Source organism: Oncorhynchus tshawytscha, linkage group LG05, assembly GCF_018296145.1.
Source record: "Oncorhynchus tshawytscha isolate Ot180627B linkage group LG05, Otsh_v2.0, whole genome shotgun sequence".
In the NCBI taxonomy this organism is placed as follows: Eukaryota; Metazoa; Chordata; class Actinopteri; order Salmoniformes; family Salmonidae; genus Oncorhynchus; species Oncorhynchus tshawytscha.
The window spans coordinates 39,337,907-39,364,047 of record NC_056433.1 but is presented as its reverse complement, the minus strand read 5'-3'; the positions used below and the strand labels follow the sequence as shown (position 1 = coordinate 39,364,047).

The window sequence follows — 26,141 nt, the reverse complement described above, 5'->3', positions numbered from 1 at the left end:
GGATTTAAGATTCATTCACATCAACACAATAAATAAATGCAGTGCTACATTCATGATGCACTGTACAGCAGCCAGAATGAGGGGAGCAAAACGTTAAAAGTTCCCTAAGTGGCATTATAGGCTAATATAATAATATAGTGCAGTGCAGTAGAACTGTTCCGTGCAGTGGAAGTGGCTCATGTGCGCCAGTACATTACACGGTGGCCTTAAAAAATGCCCATTAAAGTGGTCTCTCTTTTATGCTAAAACACGACATTCCATGCATACTGTAATCAAACACAGACAATTCTGGTGAAGAAATGGGCTCCTTTTAAACAGCATTTTGAAAAGCAAGATGTTCAGGAGAGTCACGGAAAGGAGAAATCAAATCATTCCACAAATGGGGAAAGTGGCTTTTCTCTTTGTGCCACAGTAGCAGATAGACAAGAGAGCTTCCCAGGTCTACTAGGATGAATATGCAAGAAACCTTCTCATTTGCCATTAATTCAGTGATGTAAAGTACTTACAGTTGCTTGCAAAGGTATTCACCCCCTTGTCATTTTTCCTATTTTGTTGCCTTACAACCTGGAATTAAAATATATATTTTTTGTGGGTTTGTATCATTTGATTTACACAACATGCCTACCACTTTGAAGATGCAAAATATATTTTATTGTGAAACAAACAAGAAATAAGACAAAAAAACTGAAAACTTGAGCGTGCATAACTATTAGCAGTATGCTTAGGGTCACTGTGCTGCTGGAGAGTGTACCTCAGTCCCAGTCTCAAATCTTTGGAAGACTGAAACCGGTTTCCCTCAAGAATTTCCCTGTATTTAGCGCCATCCATCATTGCTTCAATTCTGACCAGTTTCCCAGTCACCGCCGATGAAAAACATCTCCACAGCATGATTTTTATCTGTAAGCAATGGCATTTTTCTGGCCACCTTTCCGTAAAGAGTTTTTGTGGCGTGCCTCTCTTGGCAGGTTTGTTGTGGTGCCATATTCTTTCCATTGTTTTAAAAATGGATTTAATGGTGCTCCATGGGATGTTCAAAGTTTTGGATATTTTTTTATAACCCAACCCTGATCTGTACTTCTCCACAACTTTGTCCCTGACCTTTTTGGAGAGCTCCTTGGTCTTCATGGTGCCGCTTGCTTGGATGGTGCTCCTTGCATAGTGGTGTTTTAGACTCTGGGGCCTTTCAGAACAGGTGTATATATACTGAGATCATGTGACACAGATTGCACACAGGTGGACTTTATTTAACTAATTATGTGACTTCTGAGGGTAATTGGTTGCACCAGATCTTATTTAGGGCCTTCATAGCAAAGGGTGTGAATATATATGCACGCACCACTTTTCTGTTTGTTTATTTTTTAAATGATTTTTTAAACAAGTTCTTTTTCTCATTTCACTTCACCAATTTGGACTATTTTGTGTATGTCCATTAGAACAGGGGACCAACCTTTAGGGTTCTACATTGTGACATCATTAAAATACTCCCACTACAAGGTTTAAACATTCTACATTGTAACATTCTACAATCCAAATACAAATCAATTTAAATTACATGTTGCAATGCAACAAAATAGGAAAAATGCCAAGAGGATGAATACTTTTGCAAGGTACCGTAAGTAAAACAAATGTTTTTGTTTACTTTACAATTCATGTTTTTGACAACTTTAACTTTGCAACATTCCTATAGAAAATAATGTACTTTTTACTCTACATTTTCCCTGACACCCAAAAGTACTACGTACATTTCGAATGCTTAGCAACACAGAAAAATTGTCATTCTCACACTAATCAGGAGAACATCCCTGGTCATCCTTAAAGCGGACTCAATAAACACATACTTTGTTTTTTAAATTATGTCTGAGGGTTGGAGCGTGCCCCTGGCTATCCATAAATATATAAAAACAAATAAAATGGTGCATCTGGTTTCCTTAATATAAGGATTTTTTTCAAATTACTTATACTTTTACTTTTGATACTTAAGTATATTTTAGCAATTACATTTACTTTTGATACTTAAGCATATTTAAAAGCAAATACTTTAAAACTTTTACTCAAGTAGGATTTTAATGGGTGACATTAATATTTTCTTAAGTCATTTTCTATTAAGGTTTCTTTACTTTTACTCAACTATGACAATTGACTACTTTTTTCACCACTGCATTAATGATGCAGTATGCCCACGTCTGACTCAACTCCACACCAAGGTTAGGAAGGATGGTGATAAAAAAACAAGCAGATGTTATTTGAAAACACGTACAGCTCTCGCCCATCCAGGGTTTCAACCAAACCAAGCTTTGCTTAGCTTTGAAATTGTCAATGAATACTACCTATGTGCGATAGAGAGAATGCTAACAGATAGGTATTTTAATGACTAAATATGTTCGCTGTTGCTATCGAAGTCATTCTAAAGGGTAAGTTTTACAGAGCAAATTAAATGTGATCAACGATACTTTGCAAAGTCATCAACAGCTTTCGTTTCAATTCAACCAATGGTAGCCTCGGTTTTTCGGATGACTGCCTTGCCTGGTTCACCAATTACTTTGCAGACACAGTTCAGTGTGTCAAATCGGAGGGCATGCTGTCCGGTCCTCTGGCAGTCTCTGTGGGGGTGCCACAGGGTTCAATCCTCGGGCCGACTCTTTTCTCTGTATATATCAATGATGTTGCTCTTGCTGCGGGCGATTCCCTGATCCACCTCTACGCAGACGACACCATTCTATATACTGCCGGCCCGTCCTTGGACACTGTGCTATCTAACCTCCAAACGAGCTTCAATGCCATACAACACTCCTTCCGTGGCCTCCAACTGCTCTTAAACGCTAGTAAAACCAAATGCATGCTTTTCAACCGTTCGCTGCCTGCACCCGCACGCCTGACCAGCATCACCACCCTGGATGGTTCCGACCTTGAATATGTGGACATCTATAAGTACCTAGGTGTCTGGCTAGACTGTAAACTCTCCTTCCAGACTCATATCAAACATCTCCAATCGAAAATCAAATCAAGAATCGGCTTTCTATTCCGCAACAAAGCCTCCATCACTCACGCCGCCAAACTTACCCTAGTAAAACTGACTATCCTACCGATCCTCGACTTCGGCGATGTCATCTACAAAATTGCTTCCAACACTCTACTCAGCAAACTGGATGCAGTTTATCACAGTGCCATCCGTTTTGTCACTAAAGCACCTTATACCACCCACCACTGCGACTTGTATGCTCTAGTCGGCTGGCCCTCGCTACATATTCGTCGCCAGACCCACTGGCTCCAGGTCATCTACAAGTCCATGCTAGGTAAAGCTCCGCCTTATCTCAGTTCACTGGTCACGATGGCAACACCCATCCGTAGCACGCGCTCCAGCAGGTGTATCTCACTGATCATCCCTAAAGCCAACACCTCATTTGGCCGCCTTTCGTTCCAGTTCTCTGCTGCTTGTGACTGGAACGAATTGCAAAAATCGCTGAAGTTGGAGACTTTTATCTCCCTCACCAACTTCAAACATCTGCTGTCTGAGCAGTTAACCGATCGCTGCAGCTGTACATAGTCTATCGGTAGCCCACCCATTTTTACCTACCTCATCCCCATACTGTTTTTATTTATTTACTTTTCTGCTCTTTTGCACACCACTATCTCTACCTGTACATGACCATCTGATCATTTATCACTCCAGTGTTATTAATCTGCAAAATTGTAATTATTCGCCTACCTCCTCATGCCTTTTGCACACAATGTATATAGACTCCCCTTTTTTTTCTACTGTGTTATTGACTTGTTAATTGTTAACTCCATGTGTAACTCTGTGTTGTCTGTTCACACTGCTATGCTTTATCTTGGCCAGGTCGCAGTTGCAAATGAGAACTTGTTCTCAACTAGCCTACCTGGTTAAATAAAGGTGAAATAAAATAAATAAAAAAACTAAAACTAGGCTATTTAAAAATAGGCCAAGGGTTTCAAGGCCTAGGGGTTTCAATGCCTAGGGGGTTCAAGCTTTGGTTGATTTGAAATTTAAGTTAATCATTAATATGTTGGATTCACGTCTCCATCTCAACCAGAAATGTAAGTTAAAGAATAGGTCTAAATCAATTCTAACTTTATTTAAATGCATTAAATCTCGATTAGATTAGATGTAGTCCTATTCTTTGTCCTATTCTTTTAGATGTAGTCCTATTCTCTATTCTTTTAGATTTTTGGTTGAGATGCAGATGTGAATCCAATATATAAAATATGAATTGGTAGCCAAACTGGATATTGAATTGTGTTTGTCAACACAACCAAATATCAACATTGTAAGGGAGATGGATCTTGGATAGTTCCATCTGTGCCACTGACTTAAACAATTGGACTAAATCAAATCAAACTTTAAGTTCACTTTAAATAACGTTTGATTTGATTTATTCTTTAACTTTTATTCTTGGTTGAGATGGAGACGTTGTTGGAATTAAATCCAGACATATCAGTGGCACAAAAAACCCATCTCCTTCAGTTGTTGATATTTGGCTGCGTTGACAACCAAACACAATTCAACATCACTTTTGCGATAACAGTAAATAGCCTATTAACTTGTCGACATGTTAATAAATTATATCCCAACTGCAATCCAGGTCATTTAAGTGTGCTAATAGAAGAACAACAGTAAAATACATTGTTGTTGTATAAATACAAAATATCTGACATTCCCATTCCCTTCCCTGCCGTTAGAACAGCCTCAATTAGGCGCGGCATGGACACCACAAGGTGTCATGCGTTCCACAGGGATGCTGGCCTATTCTTGATACACACAGGAAACTGTTCAACGTGAAATCCCCAGCAGCGTTGCAGTTCTTGACACATACCCTTAAATCTTTTTTCATGCCCATTCACTCTCTGAATGGCCAACATACACAACCCATATCTCAATTGTCTCAAAGCTTAAAAATCCTTCTTTAACCTGTCTCCTCCACTTCAACAACACTGATTGATGTGAATTTATCAAGTGACATTTTATCAACCATCAATTTCATCCCCCTGAAAAGATAGAACGGCTGAACTCAAATGTGTTGGTTGATAAAATACCTGTATTTATGGGAAAGATGTTTTAAAATGATATTGTAAATTGGAATGGTATAGAGTTATGTCCTTCATGGAGTTATCAGAATTGTACGGGAAGGTCTGCTCAATCCAAGAGTACAACCAATTGATTACAGCATTGCCCCAAAAATGGAGTAGGCGGGTGGCAGCGGGAGGAGGTAGGTGAACTGGTCTGTCTGCCCAATATAAAGGGTCAAAACTGGCGGAGGAATAAAAATAGAATAAATAGGAAAGTATACCAGTTTCATTTGAGGACCAGGATGTTTACAACTGTGCCATACAGATGGAAAAATAGTTGAAGAGATGTTTGATGTACCGATTCCATGGTACAGGGTGTATAAATTGACATATAAAACAACTCAAGATTCAAAACTTTGTGCTTTTCAGCTAAAATTATTATATAGACTTCTTGCTACCAACAAAATGTTGAATGTTTGGGGCATAAAATCATCGAAGCTCTGCAGATGTTGTTGTGAGGATACAGAAAGAATAGACCTTTTATTTTGGTATTGCCCTCAGATAGCCTGTTTCTGGTCTCAGGTTCAGGAATGGCTGAAAATGCATAGCATTGATCTAAAATTGACCCTAGAAATAGAACTGTTAGGAGATCTGGAGAGTCAGTCAATTACTGATACTCTTTAGTAAAAGTATTTATCTTCAACTCGCAATCTGTGGATTCTATTCGATTAGATAGATTGAAATTGTACGTTAAACAGCACAGCATAGTTGAAAGATATGTGTTGCGTAGAAACCCGGAGTGGGTGGCCAGCAGAGATAGAGGGATGGGCTGAGGGAAGCTGAGGGTTGGGATATGGAATTGGAGACAAGTGGGAGTGGAGTTGCTGCGTGGGAGATAAAAAGATGGTCAAAGATAAAAGTTTTTTTTAAAGGCTAAATAAAACATAATAAAAGTACATTTGAATGACACTAAGTGGCAGTGTTTTTACAACTAATGCCGGTTTGCCTGAGGCTTATGCCGTGCAGGTGTTTGTACACATACATATACACACACTATCATTCAAATAAACACATACAAGAACACACACATACATGTAATAGTGCCAGACATACACACAAACATATACAGTTGGCATTACTGTTATAATTTTAGTTGTCCTTGATGTCCTTTTTTGCGTTGTTATTTGCTGTTTTCTTGTCTTTTTCTTTTTTCTCTTAGTTGTTGGTGCATTGGGGGGTTCTTGGGGGTGGGGAATGGAATTCATTGTATTTTTTATTTTTTCTTCCTGGGGGGGGACTGTGGGAGGGGTCTTGAATGGTTGAGGGTCTGCTATTGGGGAACTGTGGGGGGATATTGGAGGGTTTGGGTTCACATTTTTTGGCCTGGTGGTAGATCGGTCAACATGCCCTTGAGCAGGACATTGATCCTGGATGCTTCTGTGTGTCGCTCTGAACAGGAATCTGTTGGATGACTGGTATGATGTAGTTGCTCAGCGGCTTCACTGCAAGTATATTGTATGTTTCGAATGTTCAATAAATAAATAAAATATATTTTTTAATTATTTTTAAAAAAGTGACATCAATAAAGGATCATAGCTTTCACCTGGATTCACCTGGTCAGTGGATATCACGGAAAGAGCAGTTGTTCTTAATGTTTTGTACACTCAGTGGATGTATTTCAATGAACCTTGACCAAAACTTGCACTTCTGTCTTTTCACTAGCTCAGAACAGCATGGTTTCTAATTGGACTCCAGCTCTAGAATCTAGACTGTACAAGATGTACTGTGGATTACAGGTTATACTGTCGACCGGTGAAATTCACAGTATTAGTGTTCTTGCTACGGAGGGAGAATCCTTTGTCATACAAGATGATTTTATCAGAGCAAACATTCTAAACGATCACGTCACCATTGTGGCAGAGCCAGCAATCAAGCATCATCCATGTGCATCCTTATTCCTGACTCATCTCCTTCCAGGCCAGAGCAGGGGAACGTCAGACTTTCCTCTACTTATAGAATCTGCCAAGAGACAACAACCAACATGAGGGTCACCCTATGACTCCACTACAACAGTCACGCTTCTTAGCTGCTCATCGTCTCTGTCAGCCCTAGTTTACTACTAGAGCTGTGAACTGTCAGCATTTCACCTAGATTTCATATTTCACATTTGTTGTAGTCGTCTGAGACCTGATTCAAGTCATATGGGTAAAAGGGTATTTTGTAGAGCATTCTAATGAGGGAAACTGGACTGGCCATTCACCTTTATCTAGGGACCAGTAGGCTACAGTGAGGCGGCATCTGAAAGGGCACCCTGCTATTCCCTACATAGTGCACTACTTTTAACCAGAGTCCTATGAGCCAAGGTCAAAAGTAGTGTATATAGGTGGGAATTCTGACCAGATTTAAAGCTGCAATATGTAACTTTTTGGGCAACCTGACCACATTCACATAGAAATATTTGTTATAGATCTGTCACTCATTGAAAGTGAGTCTAAAAGCGGTTGATATGTTCTATGTGTGCTTTCTCTGTGCTTCACGTTCTTAAGTTTCATTTTTGCATCTTTTACTTTCAGTTTTGTACACTAGCTTATTCAATTAGGCAAACTATTAGAATTAGCAACCTGGAGATGACAGATCGATTTCTGCAAAGAGCAGCTTTAATCACACATAAATAGAACAAATGAAAAGAGAGTTGAGGAGACAATGTCATCCAACTGCATTGTTCAGGGGCAGAACAACACATTTTTACCTTGTCAGCTCAGGGATTTGATCCAGCAACCTTTCTGTTACTGGCCCAATGCTCTAACCACTCGGCTAACAGCCACCCCAGTGAGTTGTAATTCAGTAACTATAGTAGAGAGATGAAAGAATAATCCTTTAAACATGACGGGGGAATCTTTTAACCTCGCACAGTACAGCAAGGACCTATTAACCTCACACAGTACAGGAAGACAAAACACACCGTGTATGGTTGAAAAACAGTTATTTGTCTCCTGCCATTGAGTGAAGCTTTAAATGCCACTAAATAATAACCTGTCATAAGTCTGGATAAGACTGATCTTTCTCTTTTCCTTTTCTGCTCCTCTCTTTTTCTTTTATATTTTGCCCTCGCTCCTCATGACACATGGATTCCCTGCTGTGCGGACATGGTGGGGTCGTTCATGCTCCGGGTCATCTTGGCAACCACTCACACTTACGTCATCTACTGAGCGGGGCACAACAATTTAAATGGTAAAATATTTCAAAAGTTATCCTATTTAGATGAAACTATACTAAATATATCACCAAATAACTGATTAAAATACACTATTTTGCAAAGGTCTACAGTAGCCTCAACAGCACTCTGTAGGGTAGCACCATGGTGTAGCTGGAGGACAGATAGCTTCTGTCCTCCTCTGGGTACAATATAATACAAATACAAAACCTAGGAGGCACATGGTTCTCACCCCCTTACACAGTCATTATGACAACTTCCGGAGAATGTCCTCCAGCCTTTCAGAGCTCTTCCAGCATGAACTAACATGTTGTCCACCCAGTCAAAGGATCAGAGAATGAATCTAGTACTCAAGCATACCTTACCACTAGCTAGCACTGCAGTGTATACAATGTGGTGAGTAGTTGACTCAGAAAGACAATAGTTGAACAGTTTTGAACAAACACATTTCTTCCGAAATGAAGAAGCAAGAGAGAAATAGAGAGAGATTGTCATATATTTTTTCACTTAGCTGGTAAATGCAGCTAGCTAGTTTAGCCTACTGAAACACCCTAATCAAGCAGAGGGCTGCTATGTTAGCTATCTGGCTATGACTTTCCAACATAACACCGGCACTTTTCCAAATCAAGAATGTCACCAGGCCCGCCGGTGTAACTGTTTACTTACTGTACACTAACATTCCTGCATGCTTTACTACCGTGTTAGTTCTACTATGGGGACAACAATGTCGGCTGTTTGTAGAGGTTTGGCTTGGAAGGTTTTTTTTGCCAGGTCACATACAGCTGATGTGTTGTACATTGAAGTCCACAAGAGAAGAGAAGGAATACAACGTGGCTGTTATGAGAGTGAACTGAGTTTAGGCGTGATCAGAGGTGTATTCATTCCGCCGATTCTGTTGAAAAACAACATTTTTTTTTTACGTAAGCAAATGGAACAAAACACGGATAAACATACCTGAATTTGTCCAATAGAAACTCTTGTTTGCAACTGTTGGACTAATAACTATACTAATTATTATACCCTATATCAGTTAGATGCAGGCAAGAGTGTCTGTCACCTCAAATTTGTCTCTCGACCTGCGTGCATCTATGTTGTAATCTTTAATTCATAGGCTAAGTTGTAGCAACCTCATGAATGGTATAGGGAAAATTTGAGTACCATGTAGTAGCCTAAACCTATCACTGTTACATTGAACTGGGTGAATGAAATGTGAATGAGATTCATGCAATATGCTGTAATAGAAATAAGGTCATGCTCAGGCCAGTAGGTCAGGAGAGAATGCAACATCAACAGTCAGCTCTTCTCAATGAACATGGCTTCATGGCAACAGTCAGGCAAATTGAACAAAGCAACACCCCTATCCTCCTCCTCACACTCACCCCTCTTCCTCACCCAACAACATCATAGCGCACACCCACACATATTCTTATGCTTGATAAAAAAAATGCATGTATGCAACACTTAATCTAATCAGTCCTACATTTGGCCGATAATTTTGTTTTGGTAAATAAAGCATTAGCAGCACTAGATACCCTGTAGCCTACCACACCTCACTGGCACATGTAATGTGTAGGCTATAGTCCATAGACTCACATTGTGGTGCAAATACAGACATGCACAAATGCATAAGTATACACACCCGTACTCAGACAGAGACAGAACAGGAAGATGTTCCTCTCTCCACTCTAAACTGTAGCTTTATTTGTGTTCCTGCCAAACGTACATACCCCAAACCGTCCATTAAAAATACATTGTTTTTCTTCACCAAGAGAATTTGTGATTTATGAGTCTGTAAGGAAAGCAGTATTGGCTTTTAGTTAAATTGATCATAGAACAACTGCTTTGCCCATTCCACAGAGAAAAATATGAATTCAATCTCTAATAGATAGAGTAGGGGGATATCCCCAAATGCTTTTCCTTTAATTACTTAGACACATTCAAATGGAATTTTGTGTCCCGCAACCTTCAATGTTGGTTCAGGAACTCTGCGCACGCCTAAAAAATAATATATGGGAAACACTGGAACACCATGAACAGAGAGGCCTCACTGATACATGATGCTACACTCTAATGCTAGTTCTCAGCCATCATCTAAGACCTAACCCTGGGCCTTGAGAGAGTTGAGGACACTAGATAGGTGAGGTCAGTGTGAATTAATAATTATCAGGTTGTAAATCGCCACCCTCTACAGGAAATAAGAGACTTGATTGTCAAATTACAGCAGCCGACAACACAGCAATTCGAACACAGACCTTCCCAGGGTAGAACCTGTTCTTAGGGCAATATGTAGGATGTGGTATGTATATTTATTCCCTCCATTTTGTATGATATATTACTTTACATTAGGTTACATTATGAATGGAGTAGCTGTTGTACAATATCATACGAGTTAGAGGACTTATCATAAGTTGTACCCGGTCGTACAATAGCATACAAATTGGGTGACGTAACTTACAGTGCCTTGCAATAGTTTTCACCCCCTTTGGCGTTTTTCCTAGTTTGTTGCATTACAACCTGTACTTTAATTTGATTTCATGTAATGGACATACACACAAATTGTCCAAATTGGTGAAGTAAAATGAAAACTAATGTATTGTTTAAAAAAATTAACAAAAAAAAAACTGAAAAGTGGTGCGTGAATATGTATTCACCCCCTTTGCTATGAAGCCCTTCAATAAGATCTGGTGCAACCAATTACCCTCAGAGGTCACATAATCAGTTAAATAAAGTCCACCTGTGTGCAATCTAAGTGTTACATGATCTGTCACATGATCTCAGTATATGTTCTGTTCTGAAAGGCCCAGAAGACAAATGAGCTCTCCAATCAGGTCAGGGAAAAAGTTGTGGAGAAGTACAGATCAGGGTTGGGTTATAAAAAAATATCTGAAACTTTGAACACCCCATGGAGCACCATTAAATCCATGATTAAAAAAGGAAAGAATATGGCATCACAACAAACCTGCCAAGAGAGGGCCGCCCACCAAAACTCATCGACCAGGCATGGAGGGCATTAATCAGAGAGGCAACAAAGAGACCAAAGACAACCATGAAGGAGCTGCAAAGCTCCACAGCGGAGATTGGAGTATCTGTCCATAGAATCACTTTAAGCCGTACCCTCCACAGAGCTGGGATTTACGGAAGAGGGACCATTAAAAAGCCATTGCTTAAAGAAAAAAGTGAGCAAACATGTTTGGTGTTCACCAAAAGGCAATGTGGGAGACTCCCCAAACATATGGAAGCAGGTACTCTGATCAGATGAGACTAAAATGGAGCATGTTGACCATCAAGGAAAACGCTATGTCTGGCGCAAACTCAACACCTCTCATCACCCCGAGAATACCATCTCCACAGTGAAGCATGGTGGTGGCAGCATCATGCTGTATGGATGTTTTTCATCGGCAGAGACTGGGAAACTGGTCAGAATTGAAGGTCATGATGGATGGGGCTAAATAAAGGGAAATTCTTGAGGGAAACCTGTTTCAGTCTCTCAGAGATTTGAGACTGGGACTGTGGTTCACCTTCCAGCAGGACAACGACCCTAAGCATACTGCTAAAGAAACACTTGAGTGGTTTAAGGGGAAACATTTAAATATCTTGGAATGGCTTAGTCAAAGCCCAGACCTCAATCCAATTGAGAATCTGTGTTACGACTTAACGATTGCTGTACACCATCAGAACCCATCTAACTTGAAGGAGCTGGAGCAGTGTTGCCTTGAATGGGCAAAAATCCCAGTGACTAGATGTGCCAAGCTTATAGAGACATACCCCCAAGAGACTTGCAGCTGTAATTGCTGCAAAAGGTGGCTCTACAAAGAATTGCCTTTGGGGGGGTGAATAGTTATGCACGCTCAAGTTCAGTTTTTTTGGCTTATTTCTTGTTTGTTTCACAATAAAAAATATGTTGCATCTTCAAAGTGGTAGGATGTTGTCTAAATGATTCAAACCCACAAAAAAATCCATTTTAATTTCAGGTTGTAAGGCAACAAAATAGGAAAAATACAAAGGGGAGTGAAAACTTTCTCAAGCCTTGTTTTTTGTTGTAACAGCAAATTGTTGTAACGGCATATTTTACTAAAATACTTCTAGTTGAACTCAAAGTCAATAAAAAAAGTATTCTTAATTTTAAAATGTTTGTGGCACTGACTCAAATCTAAATCAGAAGTATTTTTTAAAGTTTTGCTAAGTTTTGCTTTTTAAGTTTTGCTCTACTGCAGGTAGCTTTAAAAAAATTGTTTTTAATATCTTTGTTTTTGCATGTACATTGATTATGCCACAAAGATAAATCACATACATTTTTCTAAACTAATCCAATCATTTTAGTTAGATTTTTTTGTACCCATTACTGAAATGGTTGTTCTAATTTAAATGGCATAGGTAGTCTCCTCACACTGATCCTAATTCTGCCAGTTATTATGAATGCAGGTTGCGGGTGACTAAAACCTTAACTGTTGGATATCCTAACTCTGTCTGGATTCCAATAGGAATTACACATCACTTTGCAAGCATAATGTGACTTGCAGGTAGGGTTGCAAAATTCGGATAAATTTCCCAGGTTTTCCAGAAATCCCAGTAGGAAGATTGATGTAAATCCTTCATTGACGTAAATCCTTCAGCCAGGATATATATACATTTTGGGGGGCCTGTAAACCATGAGTTTCATTCCACAGTGTTAGGGAAAGGTCTCAAAATAAGGCCTTATGAGATAAATAGTCAAAGAGTTTAGTTATAACGACATTAGCCTAGAACTGTGAAAAGTCAAAGGATTGAAAATGAATTCGACAACCATATCTCTGTCGCTAACAAATACAGTCATGGGTGGTACTCTACAATTCACTCTAAAAGGAAGGGGCACACAGGGAAAGTATATCATAGCCGTGGCTAAGTGGGGGCTTTAGTCAAATTGTGTATATATATATACAGTGGGGCAAAAAAGTATTTAGTCAGCCACCAATTGTGCAAGTTCTCCCACTTAAAAAGGCGAGAGAGGCCTGTCATTTTCATCATAGGTACACTTCAACTATGACAGACAAAATGAGAAAAAAAAAGAAAAAGAAAATCACATTGTAGGATGTTTTTATTAATTTACTTGCAAATTATGGTGGAAAATAAGTATTTGGTCAATAACAAAAGTTTATCTCAATACTTTGTTATATACCCGTTGTTGGCAATGACAGAGGTCAAACGTTTTCTGTAAGTCTTCACAAGGTTTTCACACACTGTCGCTGGTATTTTGGCCCATTCCTCCATGCAGAGCTCCTCTAGAGCAGTGATGTTTTGGGGCTGTTGCTGGGCAACACAGACTTTCAACTCCCTCCAAAGATTTTCTATGGGGTTGAGATCTGGAGACTGGCTAGGCCACTCCAGGACCTTGAAATGCTTCTTAAGAAGCCACTCCTTCGTTGCCCGGGCGGTGTGTTTGGGATCATTGTCATGCTGAAAGACCCAGCCACGTTTCATCTTCAATGCCCTTGCTGATGGAAGGAGGTTTTCACTCAAAATCTCACGATACATGGCCCCATTCATTCTTTCCTTTACACGGATCAGTCGTCCTGGTCCCTTTGCAGAAAAACAGCCCCAAAGCATGATGTTTCCACCCCCATGCTTCACAGTAGGTATGGTGTTCTTTGGATGCAACTCAGCATTCTTTGTCCTCCAAACACGACGAGTTGAGTTTTTACCAAAAAGTTCTATTTTGGTTTCATCTGACCATATGACATTCTCCCAATCTTCTTCTGGATCATCCGAATGCTCTCTAGCAAACTTCAGATGGGCCTGGACATGTACTGGCTTAAGCAGGGGGACACGTCTGGCACTGCAGGATTTGAGTCCCTGGCGGCGTAGTGTGTTACTGATGGTAGGCTTTGTTACTTTGGTCCCAGCTCTCTGCAGGTCATTCACTAGGTACCCCCGTGTGGTTCTGGGATTTTTGCTCACTGTTCTTGTGATCATTTTGACCCCACGGGGTGAGATCTTGCGATCTCCCAGATCGAGGGAGACTATCAGTGGTCTTGTATGTCTTCCATTTCCTAATAATTGCTCCCACAGTTGATGTATTCAAACCAAGCTGCTTACCTATTGCAGATTCAGTCTTCCCAGCCTGGTGCAGGTCTACAATTTTGTTTCTGGTGTCCTTTGACAGCTCTTTGGTCTTGGCCATAGTGGAGCTTGGAGTGTGACTGTTTGAGGTTGTGGACAGGTGTCTTTTATACTGATAACAAGTTCAAACAGGTGCCATTAATACAGGTAACGAGTGGAGGACAGAGGAGCCTCTTAAAGAAGAAGTTACAGGTCTGTGAGAGACAGAAATCTTGCTTGTTTGTAGGTGACCAAATACTTATTTTCCAACATAATTTGCAAATAAAGTCATTAAAAATCCTACAATGTGATTTTCTGGAAAAAAAATGCTAATTTTGTCTGTCATAGTTGAAGTGTACCTATGATGAAAATTACAGGCCTCTCTCATCATTTTAAGTGGGAGAACTTGCACAATTGGTGGCTGACTAAATACTTTTTTGCCCCACTGTATGTGTATATATATATATATATATATATATATATATACACACACACACACACACACACACAAAGGTATGTGGACACCCCTCAAATTAGTGGATTTGACTACTTCAGCTTCACCCGACATGTGTATAAGATCGAGCACACAGACATATGCAAAGTCCATAGACAAACATCTGCACACAAGCCTAGGATGCGCAAGTGATTTTAGGCTTGTGTGCGGCTGCTCAGCCATGGAAACCTATTTAATTTCTATTTTACTAGGCAAGTCAGTTAAGAACAAATTCTTATTTTCAATGACATCCTAGGAACAGTGGGTTAACTGCCTTGTTCAGGGTCAGAACGACAGCTTTTTACCTTGTCAGCTTGCAAGCAATGCCAAGCAATGCCAAGCATCAGCTGGAGTGGTGTAAAACTCACCGCCATTAGACACTGGAGCAGTGTAAATGCGTTCTCTGAAGTGACGCTTCACCATCTGGCAGTCTGATGGATGAATCTTGGTTTGGCGGAGAAAGCTACCTTCACGAATGCATAGTGCCAACTGTAAAGTTTGGTGGAGGAGGAATAATGGTTGGTCGCTGTTTTCCATGGTTCGTGCTAGGCCCTTAAGTTCAAGTGAAGGGAAATCTTAACGCTACAGCATACAATGACATTCTAGACAATTCTGTGCTTCCAACTTTGTGGCAACAGTTTGGGGACGGTCCTTTCCTGTTTCAGCATGACAATGCCCCTGTGCACAAAGCGAAGTCCATACAGAAATGGTTTGTCGAGATAGATGTGGAAGAACTTGACTGGCCTGCACAAAGCCCTGATCTCAACCCCATCCAACACCTTTGGATGAATTGGAACGCCGACTGCGATCCAGGCCTACACTCTACTGCTCTTGTGGCTGAATGGAAGCAAGTACCCCCAGCAATGTTCCAACATCTAGTAGAAAGCATTCCCAAAACAGTGGAGGCTCTTATAGCAGAAAAAGGGGGACCAACTACATATTAATGCCCTTGATTTTGGAAGATGTTCGACCTGCAGGTGTCCACATACTTTTGGTCATGTAGTGAATAATAGGTCTTGGAGGCGTATCGACATATGTATCGTATGCTTTGTATGGCTCTGAGGCCAGGCTGCAGGGTGAACTGAACTCAATGACCCTGGGACAGTTCTATTCTCTCATGGTTATCATTAAATAAATCTGATATGTGACCAGTCAGTCACTCATTACATTAGCGCTGGGACTGACAAGTGTGAGGTGAGGTGCTGATCCAAAGTTTGTGTTTTGGGGGTATTCAAAAGTTTAGATTATTATTGCCACTTTTACATGAGGCCCCTGCCCTCATGGCAGATAGATGATACAAACTCATTTTTAGATTATAAGGATGTGAAGAGTATTGGAAGCTAGGCACTAATATCTTTCTCATGATGGTAACCCCACCAAAGTGAACTTCAAAAGACAGACTGGCCACCGACCACTCTATCACCTGAGAACACACTGGGAGGCAGCAGGCACTTATGTGAGATCAATACAGGGTTTCTGTAAGACAATATGAGGTCAACACTGGACAAAGCACCAAAAACATTTGTGTGACTTATATACCTTGTTTGAGTATGGTGGCCTGGCGATGTTGATGCCATCTCTGATGACTTTATCCCTAATCATGATCTTCAGCTTCATTTTGGGGTAAATCACCAACTCCCTTCGGTTGCCAAGCATCAGGTTCCTTTGCGCGCACAGATATGTACCCCCATTCCTCCCGACCCAGTCACTGTCCGGTTCAGTCCAAGACCTTGACCCCCAGAGTTTGGACTCGTAATGTTCCAACAGGTGGCTGTTGGGGGGGTTGGTGGGCATTGGCTCAAGTGTGAAGTAAAGCCCGGCGGCTTCCTCATCCTCATCTTTCAGCCTTTGCACCGCGTTGTTGATCCTTCGCCGGTGGTGCGGTATGTAGACACCGATAGCATCCAGGTCGGGGTCCCCAATTTGTTTGCAAACTTCCAGATCATCATAGCCGTTATCCACGAAGGACTCCACATACTGAGAGAGCTGGAGGGTCTTCAGCCACTCAAACACGATGCTAGGTCCACGGGTGGTCATTTTGGGGAGCAAGCAAGAAGAACAAATACGAAGGTAAACGGTTCAGTAAATCAGAAAAACACTAGCCATTTTGCTTTATTCTAATGAAAATCCTGACTGCGTGTAGCACGCTCATCCTCTCCTTTTCTCCATCTGTCCCATCTACCAACATGCGCGCTACGCATAGAGCAAGTGTTTGCCAGCTACTCGAAAGTCCCCACTCCGCAGTATCCCCACTACAATGGATAGTCCCCAGCTACATCGCAATGCACTTAGTGTCCTGTTGGGTTCAAATGAATTGAACTGATTCATGAGTGTTTGCTGCCATCTACTGGGAAATTATTGATTTGTCGATAACTGTGTCTGAGTGGACCAATGAAAGACATGTATGGGCTCTGGGACTTGACCTTGATGAGACTGTCCTGATTTTTAGGCTCAAACTTCATGAAACTGTCTGATGCTCCCACTTTTAGACATAGCTGCTGGAAGTAGTAGTGGGGGGTACGACAAATAATCCTCCCACAAAAATATCTTCATATTTTTACTGATGAAATAGCGCAGTCCAGCTGCCTTAGCTTCACAAGTAATCAGGCTTGAAGTGCTGGAGAAGCGTGAGGGGGCAGCGCTTCCTAAATTGTTTGAGAATACACTGAAAATGTATTCCGATCAATTCTAAATAAATTATATTTAATTACCACTAAAATTCCATTAAAAACAATAGGTTGACAAACCAAATAAATCCGTAGGCTACAGCAGCCTAAAAGTAGGTAAATGGTGGTTTCTTCTCTGTCTTCTCTCTGGCGAATGATGACGAACTGTAGGCTACATGTGTGCACTGCAGAGGCCCATTAGAGGCTTGACAACTTCATAATGTTGGAAAAAAATATCACCTGTCTGCCTTGATGTTCATAAAACTTCCCCGACCTGCTCTGGTGCAGTGGAATCCAGAACGATATGTGACCACTTGGTTACAGCGACACCGTTCTGTCAAGGACACTCAAACCAGAGTGGCCCCCATAAAGCCCAAGAGCCTGACTCTCTCTGGAAGTTGCTGTAGCCCTGCTTGGGATCTTTAGCCTATATTGACTATTGGTTGAGGCCCGTTAAGGGTAGGCTATGACAGGATGGGAAATTGGAAATGAATTGGTCCAAATTGGAGGTAATAATGTGAAATTATAGATCAAACGTATCGGTGCTCATTGGCCATTTGAAATAAACATTTCCAAGTTGGAAATCGAAATTCAACAATGAGTGATTTGGAAAGAATCAGTGGCTAACTGCAAGCATAACAAAGCAATCACTATCCTGCTATTCAGTGGAGTGGGTGTGTGGTCCAAGTCTAGGTTTAAGGATTTATTTTCCAAGCTTAAATAAGGATTGGTGTCCCGTGTAGGTAATTAAAATAATTCTAATAGTTATTATGGATTTTAAACATTTAGGTACATATAAGCGTCTTATATTGGCTGAAAGCTTAAATTCTTGTTAATTGAACTGCACTGTCCGATTTACAGTAGCTATTACAGCGGAAACATGCCATGCGATTGTTTGAGGACTGCGCCCCACAATATTTTTCCACTGGCACAGGTTTCATACATTCACATATAAAGATTAAATATTCACTTACTTTTTGAAAATCTTCCTCTGATTTGTCATCCAAAGGGTCTCCGTTATAACATGTAGTGTCGTTTTGTTAGATACAATCCTTTTATACCCCAAAAATCTGTTTAGTTTGCGCCATCGATTTGATTAATCCACTCGTTCGTTTTGCAGAGAAAGGAATCCATAAATCTACCTATAAACTTTGTTTCAACAAGTCAAAATACATTTCTATTTACTCCTCAGACACCCTAAAATGTAACCAAACCATAATATTTATTTCGGAAAGAGATATGTTCAATAGGAAACCGATTTTAGCATGTGCTCAAATTCATCATTACGCGCAGTGACACAGATTTTGCAGAATGTGTTCTCATACAAAAACGGTTATTTCTTATTCGTTTTTGAAGTTACAAGCCTGAAACCTTGAACATAGTCTGCTGACACCCTGTGGAACATAGACTGCTGACACCATCCAGGGAGCTATTTTACAATATGACCTTTCTCTTGCATTTCTAAGAGGAAGGTCTCTCTCTCAAAAAAAGATCTGTTTGGTTTTCTTTGGATTTTCTCCTACCATATCTATTCTGTTATATTCTCCTACATTATTTTAACATTTATACAAACTTCAAAGTGTTGTCTTTCCAATGGTACGCATATCCTGGCTTCAGGGCCAGAGCTACATGCAGTTAACTTTGGGCATGTCATTCAGGCGGAAATTGAGAAAAAATGGGCCTACCCCTAAGAAGTTAATTAATTAAAAGGATTAACATTCAACACCATGGGCCAGAAAAGGTTGAATACATTGGCTATGCTGTCAATCCAGCATGACTTCTGCCATATTCAAATCAACTGGAAACCCAGAACTGGGAAATCTCAGACTTCAGTGAGTTCAAGACAACAACCAAAAAAACTTTTTAAAAAGAGCTCAGACTGGGATAATACGTTTTGAACAGTCATCCAACTTGGAAATCCAAGTCGGGAACTCAGGCCTCGTTCTAGAAGATCACTGACATCATGATTCAATTTTTTTTTGTCCAAGTTCCCAGTTGTCTTGAAAGCACCATCAATCCAGAGAATGCCAGAATTTGATGACAAAGTTTGCCCACGAGGACCGCCGCGCCACCTTCCTGTTCAAGTGAGCACAATGTCCAAAAATGTGTTGTATGCTGCTGTATAAATGATGTAATATGCCAGGGAGATATGTATACTGTAGCTAAGAAAATAATAATAAGTGTATGTTGTGTAGTAAGCTGTTAGTAGCCCGTGTGCCTCACCCTAATCATTTGTTCCCTTTCCCTCTCATCACTTAACCTATGTTTATGACTTGGTGGTGCACATGTAGCCTATAGCCTGTTTTAGAGAACTGTAGTCATGGAATATTGTCAGAGCTTTCATTGTCTGCTTATATGCCTCCTTTATTTATCTTACGGTTCTGACTTGGTGTACAGGGAGAATACTGTAACAGCAGCCCATGTTCTGAATTCTGTCACTTTACATTTCAAAAGTGCTGAAAAAATAGTTATATTGATTAAGTCCGTCCTAGCTTGCTCATTAATGTCTTAAATGAAATTACGGATTGCCTCTTATCCGCTCGTCGTCCCCTTATGCCATAGTTTGTACATCTCAATTGTCAGTAGAAAACACATTTGTTTAAGCAAGTCAGCTATATCAGCTATGTCTTTTTAAAAGGCAGTAAATGAGGCTGAATGAACTGTTTCGCTGCCAGACAAGGCTCTGCTGATAACTAGGTGTAGCAGTGGTGAGGATTCAATCCATGGTGCTGAAAATAAATTTGAATGCCAATCAAATTATTGGCATTCAAATGTAAAACGTGAATAATTATCATTCACGATTGACAGTGATGATGGCCTATTTCAAAATTAAATCAAATCAATGTAAATAGTCCAGTGGCCATTTGATTAATTGTTCAGCAGTCTTATGGCTTGGGGGTAGATGCTGTTAAGGAGCCTTTTGGTCCTAGACTTGGCGCTCCGGTGCCGCTTGCCGTGTGGTACGAGAGAAAACACTATATGACTTGGGTGACTGGAATCAGTCTCCTGAGGAGGAAAAGGTTTTGTTGTGCATGAACGGCATTCTAACATAGGTGTTTATTTTGTCCAGGTGGGAAAGGGCAGTGTATAGTGCGACTGAGATTGCATCATCTGTGGATCTGTTGGGACTGTATGCGAATTGGAGTGGGTCTAGGGTATCCGGGGGATGCTGTTGATGTGAGCCATGACCAGCCTTTCAAAGCACCCCATGGATACCGACGTGAGTGCTACAGGGCGGTAATCATTTAGGCAGGTGTTTCTTGTCAATCATTGCCTTATTGGTGAAATCAGCAATCAGACAATATATTCTTTAAGCTAATCAATCAAACCTTTATTCATGCAATTGCAGACAGAAGGTGAGAGAAGGTGACAACAAAAACACATCACACATGTTTCAGAGTAATTTCTGCAAAATAAAAAATGTCAGTTGCTTTAATATGCTTGCAGTCAACCCCTAGTGATGTAACTGCCTAAGTCAACACCTTCTACTCATGAGACCAAGCCCATGCATATACAGTGAGAAAACACTGGACTATTGTTTGTATAAGGACTCAGTAATTTTCCATTCCAATGTGGCTTACAGTGGTATGTCTGACTTTTCTCTTATCTCTGTACTCCCTTGCAGGGGTCTGTGGCTATGTGTCTCTTTTAGCCTTGAGGGACTTTCTCACAGACACCCTGTTTTGACTGCAATGGCTCACACATCTGCTCAGACAGTTTCAAATCAAATCAAATTTTATTTGTCACATACACATGGTTAGCAGATGTTAATGCGAGTGTAGCGAAATGCTTGTGCTTCTAGTTCCGACAATGCAGTAATAACCAACGAGTAATCTAACTAACAATTCCAAAACTACTACCTTATACACACAGGAGGACAGTGTAAAGGGATAAAGAATATGTACATAAAGATATATGAATGAGTGATGGTGCAGAGCGTCATAGGCAAGATGCAGTAGATGGTATCGAGTACAGTATATATATATATGAGATGAGTATGTAAACAAAGTGGCATAGTTTAAAGTGGCTAGTGCTACATGTATTACGTAAAGATGCAGTAGATGATATAGAGTACAGTATATATGTAGACATATGAGATGAATAATGTAGGGAATGTAAACATTATATTAAGTAGCATTGTTTAAAGTGGCTAGTGATATATTTTACATCAATTCCCATTATTAAAGTGGCTGGAGTTGAGTCAGTGTGTTGGCAGCAGCCACTCAATGTTAGTGGTGGCTGTTTAACAGTCTGATGGCCTTGAGATAGAAGCTGTTTTTCAGTCTCTCGGTCCCAGCTTTGATGCACCTGTACTGACCTCGCCTTCTGGATGATAGCGGGGTGAACAGGCAGTGGCTCGGGTGGTTGTTGTCCTTGATGATCTTTATGGCCTTCCTGTGACATCGGGTGGTGTAGGTGTCCTGGAGGGCAGGTAGTTTGCCCCCGGTGATGCGTTGTGCAGACCTCACTACCCTCTGGAGAGCCTTACGGTTGTGGGCGGAGCAGTTGCCGTACCAGACGGTGATACAGCCCGACAGGATGCTCTCGATTGTGCATCTGTAGAAGTTTGTGAGTGCTTTTGGTGACAAGCCGAATTTCTTCAGCCTCCTGAGGTTGAAGAGGCGCTGCTGTGCCTTCTTCACGATGCTGTCTGTGTGGGTGGACCAATTCAGTTTGTCTGTGATGTGTATGCCGAGGAACTTAAAACTTACTACCCTCTCCACTACTGTTCCATCGATGTGGATAGGGGGGTGTTCCCTCTGCTGTTTCCTGAAGTCCACAATCATCTCCTTAGTTTTGTTGACGTTGAGTGTGAGGTTATTTTCCTGACACCACACTCCGAGGGCCCTCACCTCCTCCCTGTAGGCCGTCTCGTCGTTGTTGGTAATCAAGCCTACCACTGTTGTGTCGTCCGCAAACTTGATGATTGAGTTGGAGGCGTGCGTGGCCACGCAGTCGTGGGTGAACAGGGAGTTCAGGATAGGGCTCAGAACGCACCCTTGTGAGGCCCCAGTGTTGAGGATCAGCGGGGTGGAGATGTTGTTACCTACCCTCACCACCTGGGGGCGGAGACTAGAAAAGAACTGTGAAATAGTATGAAACCTTATAATGCATATATTGGTAATCTCTGGTCCAGGACCCTATAAATGTAGTGGGGGAGGGTCTTATTGCCCTTCCCCTTCTATTAACCTCTCTTGGGTTGGGGGCATTATTTTCACATCCGGATGAAAAGTGTGCCCAAAGTAAACTGCCTGTTACTCAGGATATGCATATAATTGGTAGATTTGGATAGAAACACTCTAAAGTTTCTGAAACTGTTAAAATTATGTCTGTGAATATCACAGAACTGATATGGCAGGCGAAACCCTCAGGACAAACCATCCCCCCAAAAAACATCAGCCTTCCACTGTTCCCAATGGCTTTCATGTTTATTATGAGGCGAAGTCCTCCCAGATTGCAGTTCCTAGGGCTTCCACTAGATGTCAACAGTCTTTGGTAAGAGTTTCAGGCTGTTTTTTTGAAAAATGAGCTAGAAGTTGTAGTTTTTCTAAGTGGCTCCCATTTTGGCTGTAGTGTTTCCATGCGTGTGGGTGAAAGTGCATTCTTTGTTATTTTTCTCCGGTAATGAACATACTATTCTCTGTCTTAAATTGTATAATTTATTTACGTATTAGGGTACCTGAGGTTTGATTATAAACGTTGTTTGATAATTTTATTGGTAATGTTTGGGATTCATTTTGAAGGAGGGAAACCGGTGGATTATTGATTGAAGCTAAACTGAGTTTTTATGGATATAAAGAAGGACTTTATCGAACAAAGGGACCATTTGTGATGTACAGTGCCTTGCGAAAGTATTCGGCCCCCTTGAACTTTGCGACCTTTTGCCACATTTCAGGCTTCAAACATAAAGATATAAAACTGTATTTTTTTGTGAAGAATCAACAACAAGTGGCACACAATCATGAAGTGGAACGACATTTATTGGATATTTCAAACTTTTTTAACAAATCAAAAACTGAAAAATTGGGCGTGCAAAATTATTCAGCCCCCTTAAGTTAATACTTTGTAGCGCCACCTTTTGCTGCGATTACAGCTGTAAGTCGCTTGGGGTATGTCTCTATCAGTTTTGCACATCGAGAGACTGAAATTCTTTCCCATTCCTCCTTGCAAAACAGCTCGAGCTCAGTGAGGTTGGATGGAGAGCATTTGTGAACAGCAGTTTTCAGTTCTTTCCACAGATTCTCGATTGGATTCAGGTCTGGACTTTGACTTGGCCATTCTAACACATGGATATGTTTATTTTTGAACCATTCCATTGTAGATTTTGCTTTATGTTTTGGATCATTGTCTTGTTGGAAGACAAATCTCCGTCCCAGTCTCAGGTCTTTTGCAGACTCCATCAGGTTTTCTTCCAGAATGGTCCTGTATTTGGCTCCATCCATCTTCCCATCAATTTTAACCATCTTCCCTGTCCCTGCTGAAGAAAAGCAGGCCCAAACATGATGCTGCCACCACCATGTTTGACAGTGGGGATGGTGTGTTCAGGGTGATGAGCTGTGTTGCTTTTACGCCAAACATAACGTTTTGCATTGTTGCCAAAAAGTTCAATTTTGGTTTCATCTGACCAGAGCACCTTCTTCCACATGTTTGGTGTGTCTCCCAGGTGGCTTGTGGCAAACTTTAAACGACACTTTTTATGGATATCTTTAAGAAATGGCTTTCTTCTTGCCACTCTTCCATAAAGGCCAGATTTGTGCAATATACGACTGATTGTTGTCCTATGGACAGAGTCTCCCACCTCAGCTGTAGATCTCTGCAGTTCATCCAGAGTGATCATGGGCCTCTTGGCTGCATCTCTGATCAGTCTTCTCCTTGTATGAGCTGAAAGTTTAGAGGGACGGCCAGGTCTTGGTAGATTTGCAGTGGTCTGATACTCCTTCCATTTCAATATTATCGCTTGCACAGTGCTCCTTGGGATGTTTAAAGCTTGGGAAATCTTTTTGTATCCAAATCCGGCTTTAAACTTCTTCACAACAGTATCTCGGACCTGCCTGGTGTGTTCCTTGTTCTTCATGATGCTCTCTGCGCTTTTAACGGACCTCTGAGACTATCACAGTGCAGGTGCATTTATACGGAGACTTGATTACACACAGGTGAATTGTATTTATCATCATTAGTCATTTAGGTCAACATTGGATCATTCAGAGATCCTCACTGAACTTCTGGAGAGAGTTTGCTGCACTGAAAGTAAAGGGGCTGAATAATTTTGCACGCCCAATTTTTCAGTTTTTGATTTGTTAAAAAAGTTTGAAATATCAAATAATGTCGTTCCACTTCATGATTTTGTCCCACTTGTTGTTGATTCTTCACAAAAAAATACAGTTTTATATCTTTATGTTTGAAGCCTGAAATGTGGCAAAAGGTCGCAAAGTTCAAGGGGGCCGAATACTTTCGCAAGGCACTGTAACTGGGACGTTTTGGAGTGCCAACAGAAGAAGATCTTCAATGCTAAGGCATTTATTATATCGCTATTTCTTACTTTCGTGTCGCTCCTGCCTGGTTGAAAAATGTTTTTCATGTTTTTGTATGTGGGGCGTTGTCCTCAGAAAATCGCATGGTGTGCTTTCGCCGTAAAGCCTTTTTGAAATCTGACACAGCAGCTGGATTAACAAGAAGTTAAGCTGTATTTTGACGCAAAATACTTGTATATTCATGAATGTGAAATATTTATATTTCTGTCATTTGAAATTCACACTCTGCAATTTCACCGGATGTTGGCCAAGTGGGACGTTACCGTTCCACCTACCCATAAGAAGTTAATACAACATAAGCATAATCAGTCATTATAATACATAAATCATTTGGTGCAGCCCCTATCATGACTCCAAGGTGACCCTCATCACAGGTTACCTTCAATTCATTGGGCACAGGGATGGTCTGCTTAAAACATGTAGGTATTACAGACTCAGGTTGAAAATGTCAGTGAATACACTTGACTGTTAGTCTGCGCATGCTTTGAGTACAGTCGTGGCCAACATTTTTGAGAATGGCACAAAAGTTTAATTTCACAAAGTTTGCTGCTTCAGTGTCTTTAGATATTTTTGTCAGATGTTACTATGGAATACTGAAGTATAATTACATGAAGCTGATGCAAAGGGTCAATATTTGCAGTGTTGACCCTTCTTTTTCAAGACCTCTGCAATCCATGCTGGCATGCTGTCAATTAACTTCTGGGCCACATCCTGACTGATGGGAGCCCATTCTTGCATAATACATGCTTGGAGTTTGTCAGAATTTGTGGGGTTTTGTTTTTCCACCCGCATCTTGAGGATTGACCACAAGTTCTCAATGGGATTAAGGTCTAGAGAGTTTCCTGGCCATGGACCCAAAATATTGATGCTTTGTTCCCCGAGCCACTTAGTTATCACTTTTGCCTTATGGCAAGGTGCTCCATCATGCTGGAAAAGGCATTGTTCGTCACCAAACTGTTCCTGGATGGTTGGGAGAAGTTGCTCTCGGAGGATGTGTTGGTACCATTCTTTATTCATGGCTGTGTTCTTAGGCAAAATTGTGAGTGAGCCCACTCCCTTGGCTGAGAAGCAACCCCAGACATCAATGGTCTCAGGATGCTTTACTGTTGGCATGACACAGGACTGATGGTAGCGCT

At 40.9% G+C, this 26,141-nt stretch overlaps 1 protein-coding gene across 1 annotated transcript in view; it reads right to left on the bottom strand.

The window, feature by feature from the left end:
- The window catches only part of LOC112232945 (sterile alpha motif domain-containing protein 5-like), a 71,817-nt gene extending 54,757 nt beyond the window's left edge, over nucleotides 1-17,060 (bottom strand). Inside the window, exon 1 of the mRNA XM_024400284.2 lies at nucleotides 16,347-17,060. Coding sequence (XP_024256052.2) covers nucleotides 16,347-16,844 — 498 coding nt within the window. The 5' untranslated portion in view covers nucleotides 16,845-17,060. The remainder of the gene's footprint in view (nucleotides 1-16,346) is intronic.
- Between the last annotated feature and the right edge of the window lie 9,081 nt (nucleotides 17,061-26,141).